This window comes from Rousettus aegyptiacus, unplaced genomic scaffold (assembly GCF_014176215.1).
Source record: "Rousettus aegyptiacus isolate mRouAeg1 unplaced genomic scaffold, mRouAeg1.p scaffold_m13_p_1, whole genome shotgun sequence".
NCBI lineage: Eukaryota > Metazoa > Chordata > Mammalia > Chiroptera > Pteropodidae > Rousettus > Rousettus aegyptiacus.
Window position 1 is genome coordinate 178,948,931 of NW_023416284.1, and position 18,746 is coordinate 178,967,676.

The 18,746-nt window shown below is 45.5% G+C and overlaps 1 protein-coding gene across 11 annotated transcripts in view; it reads left to right on the plus strand.

The window, feature by feature from the left end:
• Window positions 1-18,746, plus strand: part of ARID1B (AT-rich interaction domain 1B) — a 376,686-nt gene that overhangs the window by 298,690 nt on the left and 59,250 nt on the right. For all 11 annotated transcript variants that reach the window (XM_036223077.1, XM_036223066.1, XM_036223086.1 and 8 more), the window contains one exon: window positions 9,407-9,586. In XM_036223077.1, coding sequence (XP_036078970.1) covers window positions 9,407-9,586 — 180 coding nt within the window. The remainder of the gene's footprint in view (window positions 1-9,406; window positions 9,587-18,746) is intronic.

Genomic DNA, 18,746 nt, shown 5'->3' on the forward strand with positions numbered 1-18,746 from the left:
TCATGGGTAGATGAGCTATGGCTTGAGCTTTGTGCTTAACTCTCCCTTTTTCCAGCAAAAGTTAAAGTCTCTAGTGCTTATGGTGCAGACTTTGTCGTCTTGCATGGAAGAGAGAAAGGATACCCAGTCGGAGGCTGAGGTCTGTGTTAAAGTGCCTTCCGGTTTAATGTTCTGCAGTGTCCTATTTTCATTGCTTATTTATGTGACTTTCTAAATTAGTTTTCTACTATCCCTTCAACTTAGGGATGCGTTTTCATTGGCTGGTTGTTAAATCCATCAGTGACGTTCGGGAGCTGTGACAACCTGTCATTGCCATTTGGATACAGAGAGCTTTCCTTTCTGTTTTTAGGCAGATCATCTCCCCAAACAGGCCTTGAGGCCTAAGTTTGCTTTTCAATTAAATATAATTTCATTCTATTTTTGAGAATTTTTGGAGTACTTCTAAAGATAAACTCTGCCTTGCCTCGTAAAGAGTTTTTCCTTTTTCTTCCTGCATAAAAATATTCTGTTCATTTCATCTCTTATGTGGAAAACGTGATGTTTATTATGACTACATAAATCAGTTGCTTTAAAATTTTTTGATCTGCTAAGGTTTAGACAGTAATACTGAAACTTTCTTTTCTATAATTTTTTTTTTAAATAAATAAGAGAATCTTGTATCATATTTGTTAGCTCAGGGATAATACCTACTTAATAAACCACAAGTAGTACAATGCTGAAGAAAATAGTTGAAAGTTCCTAAAAAATCACTTATTTAATAATAATATAGATACACATTTTGGAAATGCTTGTTCTCTATTATGCCAGTTTTCCAAGATAGCAGTGAAGAGAATTTTTAAAAATTGAGCAGTGAAAAATGTCTCATTGGCTTCGTCTTTAACATCGGTCTCTGAAATAGAGGCTGAAGTCGTACTCTCCCTAGCCTTGACATAACATGGCTTAGAGTAAGACCACGTTGTTAGGAATTTTCCATTGATACACATATAAATATCCACAGAAGGATCCTAAAGAAAATCCTTAACTTGCAGACTGATTCCAGGTAGGGTCCAGCCGTCAGCTATTGGATACGTGGGCAAGATCAGTCAAAGGAGTATCAGATTGTAACATCTGAATTAATGATGTGCCTTTGGAATAAGCTTTAGTGCAGGCCGTTTGTGTCCTAGGTGGTAGAAACAAGCCTGGCTGAGATGGGCTTTTCTCACTTGTCTCCAGAGCTGCATGACAAGCCCCCAGCAGAAGATCAGGACTCCAGACTCAGACGCCTCCCTCCTAGGCCAAGGTCTGAGTGTTCTCCTTTGTAGCCAGAAAGAGACGAGTCTCATTTCAGACTCTGGTCTCCCTTTAAACCCCGTGAAATGAACCCCGATGGAATGCTTCATCCTCTGCGTGAGTGTTTACCAGGCTGGTGGTTGTCACAGGCGCCGGCATCCGCTGGTCAGCAAGTCGCCCTCGCTCTTCACATTGAGTCTCTTCGTGCGCTTGACAGGAATCCTGATTTCTCCCTCCCTTTCCTCCCTCTCGCCCTCTCTCATTTTTACTAGGCAAACTCCGGGAAGTCTGCTAGATGGGGAAGGATGCACACTGAGCCTTGCACCACTCAGCTAATCAGCCCTGTAGTTGTTGGGTATGTGGCCCGAATCCGACACGCTTAGCTGTTCTGAGCCAACTAACATGGCCGGCCAATTGTTTCTGGAACTGGCTGTCTGGAGAGTCATCAGAGTGAGGAAAGCCACCCACCAGCTTCAACGGGCGTGGTGGAGGAGGCGAGGACGGAGCAGGCGGGCCCAGCACAGTGACCCGGCTGCGAGCTGCCTCGGGAGGGGCAGCGGCTGTTGGCCAGGAGGCTCCGGCTGTGGCCTCGGCACCTCAGTGACTTGACCGTAGCCAGAGGACTCACGGCCCTTTCTGCCTTTACCGTGGGTCATTGGTTTGCAGGGGACCCTGGTTAGAGAGGCTGGTTTGGAAACTTGGAGTCATTCAGACAGGAAGTAAGTGGTGGGTTAGGTGAAGAGCAGAATGAGTACTAACTGACTGAGCCCCTGCTGAGCTGTATGCGTCACGCGACATTTCCTTGTTTCATCTTATGCGGTAGGCTAAGTTACCATCCACATTTTTCAGAAGAGGTGACTTAGGCTTGACTATTAACTTTTCTCAAGTCGCCTAACTATGAGTGGTGAAGCCAGAATTCGGATTGGCAGTGACAGGGGAGATGGACGGAGCGGGTGCAACTGGCAGAAATTTAGGCGGCGGAAATGACCGTGTTTCCAGCCTGTTGGGCTGTCAGCCGTCGCGGTCCCTCCTTGAAGAGCCGCCTTCCCCCGGAAACGATTCTTCAAGTGTGCGCAGTAAAACAGGGAGCCAGGCCGGCACACGATTACATTGTTTCCATAAAGTGGAAGGAAATGGGTCCCGAAGGAAGATGTGTTCTCAGTCATTAACAAGTGTGTCTGTTTCCAGCTCGCAGCCAGACACTTTTCTTGGTGCTGAGGAGACAGATGGGCGGAGACCGTTCACGCCTCGCTGGGGGCAGCCCGCGGGGGCCCCGGCGGAAGACGGGAGCCGGGCTCCGCCAGAGCACGGGGCGCTTCTCAGCACATGCGTGTCTGCCCTTCTGGAAGGCCGGGGGATGCTGTGACAGGTAGCAGGAGGCAGAGCCGCCAGGGAAGGGAGCGGCCACCTGGGCCCCCACGGACACAGCATGCTCAGGAGAGGACACAGTCTAGCGTGTTTCCAGGCTGTGCCTCCACTAATGGGGTTATTTAATTGAAAAAAGTAAAATATCAGGGTGCATTGCACATAATGGTAGAGATCGTGTGAAACATACTGTGTGTGTGCGAATAGTGCGTGCAGATATATAAACACGTACATATGTTCACATATACACATTGAATCTTGATAGGAAATAGAGTTCTTAACTATGGATTGCGGTTTAAAATGTTCGAAAGTCGCCTCAGCAAATTAACCTCCGTGAGCCTCAATGTCTTCATTGTTGTTTTGAAACTTAGATGAGCTAATAATGAACGAAGCTATTAGCAGGTGATACGTGCTCATTAAATGTCAGCTGTTGTTAGACCAGCGGGTAGCAGGTTGCCTGGGACATGAGAGGTAGTCGATGAAGTTTAAGTGAATGGATGTGCAGGGACTTGCGGGTCTAAAGCGACCTGGTGGCTACACTCAGACACTCCATAGTGTCTGAGTGACAGAAACACAGTGGGTATGCCGTGACGGGGCTGGAGAAATAGGCTGGGCCAAGTTTTGAAAAGACCCGTGCGCTGGGCTCATCAGCCTGGACGTCCGTCGAGAGTCAGTGACTAGTTCTTGAGCAAGCACTGCTCGCAGGTCCCTGCAGCGATGAGAAAGGGCGGGGTTCAGAGCACGAAGGGAACGCACTGGCCTCGCACATGAAGAAAGAGTCTTTCCCCTCTGGCGAAGGAGGAAAATCACCAAGGATGGGGCGTGGCTGTAGGTGTTTGCGGGTGAGAGGACAGGACGTTGTGAGAGGCGACCCTGCATTTTCCTGTGGCTCGATGACATTTAGCATCTGGGCCAGGGGAGGCCTTCGAGAAGGGGGTCACGTGTTAAACGAACCTTTGAACACCGCTGACCGAGCGAAACGGTGCCCCAGTGGCGGCTCGGGTTTAGGCGGATGCAGGAACCGTAGCTTCCGGGGGTCCCCGCTGTGACATCCACTGTGCTAGTCAGCCGTGTCTGTGTCTCCGCCGGACCTCGGAAGCTGTCTAGTCCAGAGTCGCCGGGGCGTCCCCCGCCCCGCTGCGGTCCCAGCTCGGGTCAGACTTCATCGGGGAAACGCGCTCGTCGCCGGTCGGAGCCGGGCCCTGACTCCCTCGCAGCCGCTGGGCCGTCGGTTCCGGTACTCGCCGCGCGCCGCGCCCAGGTGCGTGTCGGACGTCTGCCCCCCGGGGGCGTTCGCTCCACCAGGGCGGCGCTCTTCGTCTCCTGGCGTCTGTTTCCTCGGCCTCTGGCGCGTGCCCAGCACCTGGCTCCGTCTGTAAGATTAGTTTACCATTTTTCCCTGTCGACAGGCTTTAGTTTCTACTCGACTAAATTTTAGTTCTTCGAGGACAAGGATCGCATCTTCTTTTTCTGCGTGCTCTCTAATTCTTAGCGCAGTTCCGTGAGAGCGAGAGTAAAATCGGGGCATGCTGGCGGGCGTGCGCGTAACATCGTGGGTGGATGACAGCGCGCTAGCTCAGGTCGGAGCTCGCGCAGCGAGACGGGCTCGGGCGTCACCGAAGAGGCAGCAGTGTGGCCTCCGCGGAGAATTTTCATGGTGTAGAAAAGCACTTCCGCATGTGTTTCTTATCTCACTCTCAGAACGATCTCACGGGCCAGGACAGGAAGTGCATTCACTCTCCTACAAGGCCTGTGAGTCTGCGCGGCACCCCAGTCCAGAAGCCGCTGTGTCTGTGTTTTCTAAGTATTTCCTTTTCTCTGAGAGTGTAGCTTTTGCTCCTTCTTTTTTTCCTAAAAGGAATCTCTGATTTTTCACATCTTCATTTGGAATGCGTTAGTGCAAATGATTGTGACGTACACACACAGGTAATGAAGGACTCAAAATAGTGCCTCCACGTGTACTTTCGATGGATTTATGTTATGAATAAAGTATATAAATCATATTTTCACGTATATAAGTCTTAGAGTTTCTAAAATTTTTTTTTGGTAAGTCCTTATATATAATGTAAATTGTAACTATCAATCAAATCAGTGCTTTTTTCCAAAGTTTGAATTTCCCATGTTAGCTGTTTACTTGGAGCATATAATTCCATGATACATTTAGTAGTTCAATGGACTTTTATAATATGTAGGAAATTTATTTTTTAATTTCTAAATTTCCCTTATTAGAAAATTTGGCCTTCAAAACTCTTATAGCTTATAACTAGAAAAATCGTTCACCTTTTTTAAAAAGCAGCTTTACTCTCAGCCTTCAGTTTCTCTGTTAACAAAATATGTTATAAGCTGCCATTTTCTAAATTTCTGAAAGAAGCAAAATACAATCAAATAACTCTCACCATAAAGAGGTAGGAAATTTTTGGTCAAAATTTGACTTTTGAGAACATTTTAACATTTATTCAAAACAAGTTAAAACAGAACGAAGAATATGCTTAAATAAATATACATGGAAATTACCGACCCAAATTAGATTTTTCCTAGGAAAAAAAAAGTTTAAGCCAGAATCATGGAGAATTAGAGTTAGAAGTAGCATCTCTTCCCTCTCCCCGGTGAACAGGTGAGGGAACCGAGGCTGAAAGGTGACGTCGGTCGCCGCTGCTCACAGCAAACCCCGAAGGTTGGAGCCCACTTCTCAGCTCCGTGCCCTCACCGTGGATGGCCTGCCACCTCTCTTCCTTCCTTCCTTTGTGATGTGAAACAGTAGTGATCGCTAATAATCCTTGGACGTGTCCTGTGTGCCAGGCACCGCTGTACTTGTTGACAGGTGCTACCTCATTTACCGTGACCCTCTGGGGTGGATACACCTGTCCCCATTTTATAGCTGAGTGAGGAAACAAAAATAGACATGCAGAGGTTTGTTTTTTTTTAGGACAAAAAGTAGAAATACTTCTTTTTAAAGCTAACTTCTGTCTTACAGCTTTACATCAGTTTGTTTAGGTTATCATGATACTGAGTAAGCTTTTAAAACTCCGGTTATATCCACAATGGCTGCCTTCTAGTGGGATGACTGCTGGCCTGTAATCGATTGTATACTCTGCATCACTCTCCCTACCTCCTAACTGGTTTTCTAACTTTTAGCCCTCACGTCCTTCGATCCTTTCTACACGCTGCGTATTGCAGTAGAGTTAGCTTTACAAATGCAGGTCAGATCGTATCGCTTTCCTGCCAAGACAGTCTGTGGCCCACGCCGGTGTTAATCAGACTGAAAGAGCAAATTTCCACGGGGTCGCAGATTCAGGAGTTTCAGTGAGCCCTACAGCTTATCTGGTACCAGGAGCTGTGTCTACGGGATGACATACCGCACAGTTAAGACAGAAGGTCAGCAACAGAAAAATGGGCAAATGGTATCAACGATTCTAGAAAATGAAATAAAAATAGCTATTAAATAAAATGTTCAGCCTTACTCATCATAAGGGAAAGACAGAATGAAACATATATTATAAAATATCTCTGAACAGATACATAAAAGAAACCACTTGCCTTTGGCAAGGGGAACTCTTGTAGGACATGAGGTTACACAGTTTTAACCTCTTGGAATTTGTACACACATACGTGAGCACAAGAGTACACGATTCTACATGTTTGAATAAAAACAAATGTAGGAATAAAAACGAGCTTGTTCATTCTAGCTGGAAACTGCATCTGAAAGTGTGGGGTATTCAGGCAGCTTAGAAACCAGAAATTGTCATCAGAATCTCTTCTGTGTATCACATCGCAGATTACAGAACACTTTGACGTGCTGGCTCAGCTGACCTTATAGCAACCGCACCCTCATTTTAAGATGAAGAAACTAAGGCTTCGATAATTATGATTTGCCTAAGGTTACACAGCTAATGTGATCAATATACGCTGCAATATATTTACATATCTGTTTTTCCTACTAGATTCTGAACTAGCGATACAAACAAGACTGTAATCTAGGCTTTCTGTTACCAGTTGGCCGCTGTTAGATAATGTAGCTCAGAAAAGAGGGAAGTCATGTCACCTTCACTGTCTTGGGGAATATCTGGAAAGGGGTGTATCTAACTGAAAATATAAAACAAGATTTCAGGAAGGTCTTTTAAGTGGTGCCATTGCAAAAATGTGCAGAGAAAAAAATGATTTTTTTTCCGATTTCAATTTCTATGGAAGGAGCCGGATTCCATACCCCATATAACCTTGTCCCTAAGATGTGGAATTTGATCCCATGACACATTCCACTTGAATTAGCTTTTAGCATTCCACATGTTCTGGAGCCTTTTCACATACTTGACTTTCTACAAAATGCCAGTGATCAGTGAGATAGTTCTAGTGGAGCATGATGTGTATTTTTAAGGATTGATAAATAGAAATAAAGAATAAGTTGCCTGAGCAAGAATCTTAGAATGCATTTGAACAAACCTTAAGCATGTAGTAAGTGTCCCAGAGGCAACAGTAACTTAACATACTATATCATCAGAGGTTCTAAAGCCTTCAGCATGGATACTTTCATGGTTGGAGTGAAATTTCATGCTAATTAAAGGACCTGTATTTTCCTTAACTAATGAAGAAGAAAGCAATCATCCTCTGAAAGAAAGAAAAACCCACACAATCTTTATGAAATTGAAACATGTTTTTTATTAAACAGGACTCTATATAAAACTCTTGAGAATTTTATAGTAAAGCTTAGATAAATATTTCATGTAACATCTTAAGATGCAATCATTTATAGTAATTTTAGTGCTCTGATTTCTGTTTGTTTTTAGATTTGAAAAAGCAAACATTTTCTACGCTGATTTATATCTGGAAGCTGCCAATTGAGCCCAATTTCATAAGGCTTATCTTTATAAATAAATGAAATAGGATAATAAGGAACAGCTCTGTGTTCTTTTATTTTATGTCTGTCTCTTTAGACAGAAGCAATGTTTGAAGACCTTTTTTTTTTCTTTCTTTCTGAGATGTAAACACCAGCCTTCGTAAATGCCCTGTCCACTTTCACCCCCTAAGTTTAAGCTGACCTTGTCCAGGCACCTTCTTGCCCTCCCGCTGCCTCAGTGGGCTCCCTCTGAAAGCCTTTGCTCTAGGTTCTCCGCCGGAGCAGGCAGACACGTGCCGCCCTTGGCACCCTCCAGCGCCCTGGAGCCTTCACCTGACCCACGAGAGCTCTCCCCAGCCAGACTCCCGGGCTCTCGGGGCGGTTTTTCTGACTTCCCTTTGTTAATGTGGTAGTTTGATGGTGTTCGCTTTTCCTTAGATACATGTCTTCATTTGGTGTACACTTTAAATGAATATCCAATAGCTAATTCTACCCACTTCCTTATATTTTGATGTACCAAAGTAGTTTTTGATACCATGTGCCAAACTCTCTGCTAGGCACTTCGGACGCAACCGTGAGCACAGATAAGACCTTTGCCATCATGAGTCTTAGACACTTAGAGATGGTACATGAGCCGAAAATAAAATAAGACAATGACAGGTTATAAAAAGTGCTGTGAGGAAAAATGGGTGAGAAACAGCGGGACGGGCGGCCCTGGGGGCGGCGGGCGGCTCATGGGCGCCGCGGGAAGAGGCAGCGGGGGGCGCACGCTCTGCCGAGGAGGCAGTTTGACGTTGTCCCGCAGGAGCTCTCAGGCCAGTGGACTTACCGGGTAGTGAGGAGGAAGGGAAAAACCATCGGAAATGGGGCCAGCGGAGAAGGCCAGCGCCTCACCGCAGATGACCTCAGGCGCCTTGTGGTCAGGTGTCAGGTGCTGGCGTTTTATTCCCAGGATGGGCGGGAAGCCTGGAAGGGTTTTCTGCAAAGGGAAGATATGTTCTTATTTCTTTTTTTTTTTTTCTTGAAGATAAGTCTGGCAACTTTGTGAAAAGTAAACCAAAAGGAACACAGTGGTGGGCGAGGCAGAGAGAGAGACGAGTGAGACCGGGGCGGAGTGCGGGGAGGGAAGGCGGGAGGGGGGCTTTCGTAGACGTGAAGATGAGACACGTTTCAGAGCCAGAGGCGACAGCGCGTTCTGATGGGCTGATCGCGCATGCGGGAAACGAGGGGTCGTGGGTGTCGGGTGCTCCGACGTGAGCCTTTGGGTGAGTGGCGGTGTCACTGGTGGAGACGGGCAGACGGCGGCCAGAGCAGGTGTGCGAGAGGAGGGCGCTGTGTTCTGGAATAGTAGGATGCGCGGCACACCCGCCACCGCTCAGCATTTACCCGTAAGGGAGCGGACGAAACCGGACTCGGCGGTTTGCAGCAGTGTTCGGGCCTCGAGGGAAACCGTCACTGTTGCGGGACTCAGAGGGGAGAGAGCTGGGGTCGGCCCGGGCTTGAGGGACGGGTGGGATGTTCGAGTGGCCGAGACGCGCATCCTAGACATCAGGACGTGAGCAAAGCGCGCTCTGAGGGGGCGCGCAGGGCACGTCCGCCCTGGCAGGACCGGGGGGGGGGGGTGGCTCGTGGCAGGGGGCTTCCACCCTTACCATTGCTTCCTGTGGGGACCTCGTCTCTAAGGTCACTTACCTTCTCTCCCTCTTCTTTTTTCCCTAGTGCAAGTCCAGGACCCACTGGATTCCCAGGAGCCCTCTAATAAGTTCAGGGTCGGGACCTGGTAGCCCTCGGGGCTGTCTGAACCCTGCACACTGGGTCTGTCGTGTCTGTAGGTGCTTCCTTGAGGAATCTCACAGCCCGGCCTCCCCGCCCGCCTTCCACACACTTCCGTGTCCCTTTTTGTCACCCGCGTTTATATGTTTCCATTTATTTCTCACTTAGGTTTTATGACAGGCACACAAAGAAACCCTCAGATGTCTCAATATGGACCTCAGCAAACAGGACCATCCATGTCGCCTCATCCTTCTCCTGGAGGCCAGATGCATTCTGGAATCAGTAGCTTTCAGCAGAGTAACTCAAGTGGGACTTACGGTCCACAGATGAGCCAGTACGGACCACAAGGTAAAAGAAAAAAAAAAAAGTTTTTTCCAAAATGCATTGCAGCAGGTTGTAGAAATGTTATTATGTTAGTCTTTCAAGATCTTAGTGTTATAAACATCTTTTAAGATCCAGTTATTTCATACCTGACGGATTCATGAGGTAAATGCAAACCCACAGTCCTTTAGTTGCCTATAACGATGAGGAGAATAATTATAGCAAGTGTTCATTCAGCATTGATGGATCAGACACTGCGGTGAGCGCTCTTCATACACGTGTTATTGATAAAGAAGCAAATCCTTGGTTCTGTAATACAGTTCCAAACGCTTGTTGAGGAAAAGACACAAGCCTTGGCCTCGAAAGGTTTCTTATTTAAAACGTGAATTTCGTTGTGTCGAATTCTGATTTTTGCCCCCTCCCTCTCCTTAATTATCTTTGCAATAACGTGCTAACTATTCAGAAGGGTGTCATCTTGTTAATTCTTCTCCCAGTGTGTCTCCAAGGCACTAAATTGGGTAACTAGTAGTTCTGACTTTCCCAGTCCTTCCCAATCTTACTCTTAGAAGACCAGACAAAGCCCGAAATGGACACATCTTTCAAAGAGGAAAATAAGGCAAGAATAGAAAAGTAAGTGGAACCGTGCCCAAAACGCACTGTCTACATTCTAGAAGATGATGTACGTTGTTATAAATGTGTAGAATCCTTTTATCAAGGTTTTCAACCTGATATATACAGATTTTTTTTTTGTAAGTCACTTTTGGCAACAAAGTGTTTGCATTTAGCACCTTCTTTATATTTTGTTTCTTTAAATTAGACATTAATGGATAATTTACAGAGAATGAGATAACCTGGCACGATTCCCAGAGTTTCCTCACTTCTGAAAATACCAGGAATATTCCAAGTGAAAATGATGAATTCCCGCTAGGAAGCTGTAGTAAAATGTTACCACCTCCACAGGAGTCGGGTCTGCCGTGCCGAAGCCTGATTTCTTCCTAGAGGCCTTTGCCTGGGTTTAACACCCCTTCCCCCACCCCCCGTCGAGCTGCGTGAAGCCTCCACCGCCCCTGGGCGCTGCGGGCCCAGGCTTCTTCCCTGGCGTGTCTCAGGGGGCCTCGCCCGCCGTTTCATGATACTCGACAGGTTGCAACTGAGTGTTCTCATTTTCTGGAGATCTCTTTCCCAAGGGATGATGGCAGCTCCTTCAGTGCTACCGGCGCGCAGCATCACTTCCTGGCCTTACACGGCTTTGTTGCATTATATCCCAACTACTCTTCGTAGGAAAACTGTTAGAAAACCCAAAACATAAAACTTCGTGCAGGGCCCGTTCCTGCTCTTCTGGCCTGGACTCAGAATGGGTATAGATGTTGTGTTTTGCTTGATTCCCTTTACACCATGTCATAAATGGTTTTCCACGTTATCAATCCCAGTGAGCCCTAGGAATTTAAGTCCCAGTTGACAGGAACAGTGTGCCCCATTCGCCAACAGCCCCAGATAGTTGTGACATGTAGCAGTTTGTCGCTGAGCTAAGGCCAGACGGTGAGTCGCTCAGCTGTGAGAGGGAGCCTGCCTGCCCACCTCACCCGCCCTCAGTGTGGTGGGCATCACCAAAACTGGATTTCTTTGGCCGTTGTGAAAAGAAAACCTTAGTGAAAGTTGCGAGGCAGTGTATAAGTCGTGGTAGGCACAGAAAACGTGAGCTTTTGCTCAGACTGAGGCTGGAGACAAGGTCAGAATCTTGTCTGCAGAACTGGGGGTAGACGAAGGTCTCAGACTTAACCGTGAAAACTCAGAGCTTCATGGCATTCTCGGAGTTGGTCTGGTCCCTACTCGGATAACTCAGCCTCACACCCTCGTTCCCACAGTGCTCGTAGTAAGAGAAGAAGGAGTCCTGGACTCTGAGTCTTTCGTGAACAACTAAGCAAGTGCTTACAGTATAGGAGTTAAGAACAGGGAAGCTACCTTCTGGAGAATGGATGTCTTTTTTGAATAAAACTCTCAGTTTTCCATAATGGCTGAACATCAAGATTCTTAGTTTGAGAGCTCTGAGCCTGGGAGGGTCCTCATCCAGACGGCTGTGTTCATGAGCAGTTGCTTATTCTTTGGGAATTACTTTCCCTCTAGAAAAATGAGAAAATAAGATTACGTTACCTTGAAATTTGCTTCTAATTCTGTTGTCTTGAGTGTAAATTTTTCTTCAGCTCTGGAGCCACTGATAAAAATGCAGCCCACTAGATCCACTGCATGACATTTTGGTTGTAGTGTTAAGGTTTTTGTTTTGAGGTTTTTCTAAGGCATAAATACTGATTTCAGGTTCATATTAGAAAAAATTGTAAATAAGGATGATAACTTCCATGCTTGGCACTTTCCGACGTTGAAAGGAGATCTCTGCACATCTGTGCTGTGACGCCGCCTCCTTCCCCGGGCGGCACCTCTAGCAGGTCACGCTGTGAGGGGGACGCCTCCCCGGGTCCGCCAGCTGGCTCCTGGTGCTGCGTGCTTGAGATCGGTGTCCCGGCACGCTCTGAGTTCGAGCCAGACTTGCGCACCTTGCCCCCTCTTATTGCCCTCTCTCCAGCAAATACTCAATGACAGGAAATTAAGCTTGTAACATGTATTGTTCAGTTTAGTAAATATTCTTGCCATTCGCATTTCTCTCTTAGTTGATCTTTTTAAACAATGACCCAAAGTATTTTTTTTCTTTCCTTCCGTTAACTACTCAAATTATTAGTGAAATATTCATCTCGCGTCTCTGTGGTAAACGTTTTCGTGTCTCTGCAGTGACCCTCAGGTCACCAGTCTCATCTTCTGTTTCCGTGACTAGCTACATGACTTTCTTCTTGGTTAATTTTGTTTTTAAGAGCTCTCTGGGGGAAATACTTTACAGTCTCTTCTTACTAACCGTTTTATTGTCAGGAGCAGCTTCTCCAAAACTATAATTAGTAACAACAAACATTTATTAAATACTACTATGTCCTGGGTCCTGTTCTATGACTTTTTCATATTTTAACTTCTCCATTCTCTACAGCATGCTTTATGCTAGGTACTGTTATTACTCCACTTGACAGATGAAGAAACTGAGGCATACAACAGGTAAACGACTGTGCCGAGTGCACGGCAGTCTTGCCAGCATTCGAGTCCAGCAGGCCCACCTGTGTTCCTAAGTAGTGGGAGGCCCATGGCCTGATCCCCACTGCGCACATGAGAAGGTTAAGTAACCTCCCCATGGTCCCACAGCTCTGAGTGGCAGAGACAGAGTTCCGACTGAGGGAGCTGTCGGAGGCCGCCGGTCGCCGGTGCATAGCTCCTGGTGCATCAGACGCTCCCGCCCGCGCTGCTTGGTGCATTCAGGGAGCCGCTAGGGAAACAAGACCAACGCCTGGCCCTCAAGAAGCTAGGAGCGTTTCGGAAGTAAATCAGCAATACTAGAGATTAAGAAAAAACATTCCTATGACATTAAGAAAGGGAAATTTTTAGAAATGTATGTATATTAATACTGTAAAATCTGAATTATTAAATATACAAATGGAACGAAGCTAATCTAAATGTGTAAAACTGTTTAATTGCAGTATGTTTTATGAAATAGTAGTTTTCTACCTTCAAGCAAGCACATTTAATAACTACCCTTGCACAGTATTTGCAAGTAGAGGGCCATGGGGACTTGCTTTAATAAATAGAAAAGAATTAACATGTCAATTACATAATTATTAACAGACGAATTTGGGAAGATGAGAGCTGAAATGAGTTTCATCTTGGTAGCCTTTATGTCTCTTAAGGAAAAACACCGTCTTTCTCGTTTCTGTGTACTCTAAAACTGTGTCACACTCACTGGCCGCTGGTATTTTTTGCATATTTGTCACTGATTGTAAAAAGTGAAGGTCGAGCCTTAATTTTGCTATGAATAAGTAGTATTACCTTGGGCAACTACGAGTAAATCTGAGCCTAGATTCGCAGCTGCCACTCACGTGTGGTGGCATCTGGGCCACCGCAAGCAGCCGCGCAGTTTGTCCCCCGATGCCGTCCCGGGTTTATGCCCCAATTTGCATAACGCGCACCTGCGGAAGCAGGGAGCGTGTAGGTAGGTGAGTCTGATGAGCCTTTTATTTCTACATTACGTGGTAAAAGGTGTTTTTCAGACAAGGTAAAGTTTTTTCTCTAGAATAAAGTAGGTGCCATCTGAACTCTTCTTTCTCCCTTCATTAAAATGTTTCACATAAATTCAGCAAAGGCAGACTTTAAATGATATCTAGTTGAAATGAATGCAGTCTCGAAATATGAATTTCTCAATAATCTCAAAACTGTTTCAAGAGGAACAATATATAAACGTCACTAGTTGGTGACCCACTGGCTACGAGAGGGGACCTCACAGGCCCATGGCAACCTTAGTGTCACCGTGACCCCAGACTTCAGTCCCAGGACCTGTTGTCGGTCAAGCGGGACGCGGCCTCTCTGCTGCAGATGCGCGGTGCGTCAGGCGCGGACCCGGGGCCCTGCCCTGGCTCCCCCAGGCCCTTCAGCTGGCTCATTTTATTTTATTCTTGAAATGGGTTGTAATCCATGTGATGTGTTTACAGCTTCCTATTACCTTAACCTTACCTTATGGCTAAATTGACAGTGCTAGGCAAATATATTAATTCCACATTCTATACTGCTTTGCTGTTAAAGAAATCTTCTGAATCTGTACCCTGCTAATAGAAAAAAACAAATGGAAGTAGATCATTTTCTAGCAGAAAGTAGTTAGTGCAGTGTCCTTAGACCACTCTGCCGTCCTGACACACATTAGTGCAGTGTCCTTGTCATGTTCAAATTTAGCCTTCAGGTTTTAAGATTTAAACATGAGTTTTTCTTAACAGACTGATAATCATGATTGTATCAAAACCTGGCAATCAGGGAAGAAATAAGGAAAATTTAATGTATACATCAACTTAAAGAAAGGACAAAGTAAAAGCATAAAGCAACTTGAATTTTGACTAATAGGAAGGTAATTAGTTTAAGTAATTAATATTGCTGCTGAAAGCCGGCAGCACTCAGGAGTGCCGGCGTTCGCTGAGTGGCTAGGCGCACGGTTGCAGCATCGTCATCCGATGGACTTTTAACTCTGCTCCTGGTCTTGGTCATGACAATCCTGGCCCGCAGTGCAGAAACACAGGAGGTGGACATGCAGGTTTACTTAGCATCCTGGCAGCGGGCCTTCTCCTGGGCTCATAGCTCTGCCATTTTTTCACATGTTTGCTTGAAAAGAAGTGACCTGTTGAATCAACCCGTGAGACTGGCACCAGGTGTCCTCTCAGAAGGGCTCCTTCACCTGCAGAGGGGCCCTTGGTATCTGGTGAAGCAGGTCAGAGCTCTCCCTCCAGGGGGCGCCATTCCCATGCAGTCTCTGTGGGCCTGCGCAGGACACCCCGCAAGGGACACCCCAACTCTGAGCCCAGGGAGGGAGGACACAGGTGCTCCTGCCACGGGGACAGCGGTGGCTCTGAGATGCCTTCACTTCTTGCCATGGATATTGTACCGTTTTATGCTAAATGCGGCTATTGAGTTAATACCTTTTTACATTTCTTATGTCAATGCTTTTTCTTGTACTTACTCTATTTTGAGAAAAAAAAATTGAATATCTGTACATCATGATAGTAGGATTTAGCACATGACCAATATATAGTGAAAAGGTAATTTCACTGATTAAGAAGTTATCTTGTTATTACCGTTGGAACAGTGTGTGTCTGCTCCTTGACAGGTTTCGTCCATCCAGTATCCCTGCCCAGCACTGGTTACGATTAGTGTCCTTTTTTCTGACAGCAGCCACATGAGACACATAATCTAGTAGTCTACCCTTTGTCCGGATGAGGAGACTGACTTTTGGAGTGACGAGTAGCTTTCCGAAGGTCACACACGCAGCAGACAGTTACGCCCCTGCTCCCTCTTCCTCGCCCTGAAGACAGGTACTGGCACCTGACTGGACACAGGCGTCGCCTGGGCCTGTGCACGACGTCGGCCGTGGTGATGGCACTTTCCCTGATTCCGCTCCTGCTGCGGAGGGGCAGCCAGCGTGCACACACAGCTCGCTTCAGAGAGCGGCCCTCCTGCGACCTCCCAGGGACGCCTTCCCTCCCCACTCGGCATGAGTTCTCCCTGCTGTATGTTCTTCTTAGTACTCAGCACCACGTGACACAGCCCAGCTGATGCCACCAGAGTGTAAGCTCTTTGCCTTTGTTCACTGCCGAGTCCCCAGCCATCAGCACATAACTGGCACGTGAGAGGCCCTTTGAGAACTGTTCTTCAGATGAACGAAGACAGGTGCATTCCGGAAACACCGGCACACCTTGACGCCGCCTCGACGCCTGCTGGGGACTGGGTCGGCTGCTCAGTGCTTAAGAATTATCCTTGGGAAGTGAAACTAAGGTTCATTTTTGTCTGGTTTTATCTATCTATTCCTCTATATTTTCTCCATCGAGCTTGCATTACTGTATAGTTAACTTTTTTAAAGGAGTTAACTTTTGTAACTTTTGTATATTATAAGGTAATGGGGGCCTTTCTCCCTTCATAAGCTTTGTGTACTATTATTTCACGTTTAGAAGATTTTTTGAAATCCATGTTGACCTAAAAAAAATACAGCGCCTTATATATCAATTCAAAAACGGACTGTTTCCACACACAGTAGAATTTAATGCCTTTACTTGGGGTAGATCTGCTTTCATTTTGAACCTGTATTTGTGGTCTTCTTAACTACTTAGTCCCCCACCACCACCAAAAACAAACAGACAAACAAACAAACAAAAAACAACAACAATGCCTAAAGAAGCAGCAGTGTGTGATCAGCCTGGATAGAAAACTAGAGTTGAAAGAAGGGTTTTGAAATATAACTTCTGTTTTCAGAAAGGACCTTACTTAAATATGGTAGCCTGCAAATAAGCATGTGAGAAATGGTCAAAACCATTCATCATTAGGGAAATGAAAATTAAAACCACAGCGACAGCCACTGCATCCCTACTGGAATGGCTGATATTTGTGTTTAATTGGCAATATCAGGGTTGTAGAACAATTAGAAGTCTCATACATTTCTTGGTGGAGTTTCTTATAAACTGAAACATGTACTTACTATACAACCCAGCACTCTCATTCCTGGTTTTTTTGTTTTGTTTTGTTTTGTTTTTTTGTTTCAAGAGACTTGAAACATGTCCACACAAAGACCTGTATACAAATGTTAGCAGCTTCATTCATAATCGCCTCAAACTGGAAACAACCCAAGTGTCTATAGAGCAGGATATTAGTCAGCAACAAAAGGGAACAAACTACCGATGTGCAACAATATGGACACATTTCAAAAGCATGATGCTAAGTGAACAGGGCCAGACACAGAAGGCTGCAAATGTGCCGCTCTGTTTCTATGACAGTGCAGAGAAGGCAGGACTGTAGGGACAGGAATCAGATTGCGGTTGCCGGGGTGAGAATGAGATTGACCACAAAATGGCAACTTTGTGTCACGATAGAAACATCCCATGTCTTAACTGTGCTGGTGGTTATAGGACTGTATATGGTTGTTACTGTACGTAATTCTACCTCAATAAACCTAACTTAAAATAATGTTATGTAGTAGATAGCTATAAAAAGTGCTGAACATCTTTGGCTAAGCAAGATAAATGCATATTTAGCTCAAATTCACAAATATATTTATCGTAGTATGTAGCTAATTATCCATTTATTTTTTCCCACCCAGATTAAAGTGTCTACTCTATGATTTGTGTACCATTTTTACCCTCCACAGCATAGGGGAATAATACAGAATCTTTCATGTTTATAAGTAATTGTTGAATGATTGAAACTGAGAAGCAAAATTTCCTCTGTGAGTAGAAATGTTTAATAGTTCAATAAAGGCAGTAATCTTGGAATATTTATTGTAACCTAGGAAATTTAAATATTCTAGATTCAGATGCAGAATTATTTGCGATCCTTCTTATTACAGTGATGGTAGCTTGAATAGAGTCTAGCTCCTGCTTCCTCTCTCTGGTGCTTGAATCTAACTCCTGGTGGGTTGAAATCTGAATTCATTTGGTGACCAATTTTCCAAAGCTGGTGTGCCAAGATGAACCCACTTGAAAACTGTGGGCTCTTGGACTTGGCTGCAAGACCCGTCCAGCTGAGGTGGGCTGGCCCGGCATCTGCTGCCTTCATTGTGCTTAATGCTGGATCCATCTGTTTTCTGTCAAAGCTAGTGCCAACAAATTACTAATCTATTAGAGAAACATGGAAATAAGATTGCACTTCTCATTCCTAGCTTTTCCTCTCATGTTTTGCTTGGCTGACATATTTGGTTTTTGTTTATTTGGGGGAGAAAGATACGTTATCAAGTAGACAAAGAGGGGGAGCATGTATCATTTTTCACTCCTACACATTTTTAAAAGATTATGGAGAAAAGATCATATTAATGATTATTGATGATAATATGATCGTTGTCGATGATGGTGGTGATGGTAGCTGTCATTTATCAGGTAATATGTTTGGCACTGTACTAGTCACTTTCTACCTATTCCCCATAATCATCATTACTTTACAGGTGGCAGAACTGATGTTCAGAGAGGTTGAAGACCTTGCCCAAGGTCATGCCGCTAGGAAGTGTCAGAACCAATATTCAAACCCAGATTCTAGAGCCTGCGCTTTATTCATTGCTGCCTTACTTAAGCTATTCAAAGTCTTTAGGACCGTTTTTGTCTGGGCATGTGAGTTTAATGAGGAAAGCCTTTAAATTTAGTTTCAAGGAGAAGAAAAGGGGACTTTGTATTTCTTTTACCAAATAGAGCCTCTATAATTAAGACATATTCCCTTGGCATGTGCTTTTGAGTGCTAATTCGTGGATCAACCCCAACTGATTGAGGAAAAGCAGATTGGGGGCCCCACACTCAGTGGGCCTTTCTCAGTACCAGTGTGTGCATGTGTACGTGGGTGTGCACGGTGTTTGTGCCCTGGCTCATACGCCGCCCGATCACAGTACGTGCTTCCTGCTGCAGGACGCGGGCAGCTGCCAGACAGAGCAGACGGTCGACACGCAGCTCTTCTCTCCTCGGTGCATAGTGTGAAACGCACCTGAACAGAGTTCAGCAAAACCAGGAACCTTCTCTAGTGAAACTGCATTGTGGGCACAGTCTGCAACAGCTATGTCCAAATGCTTGTTTTCTAAAACAAGATTAAGGTG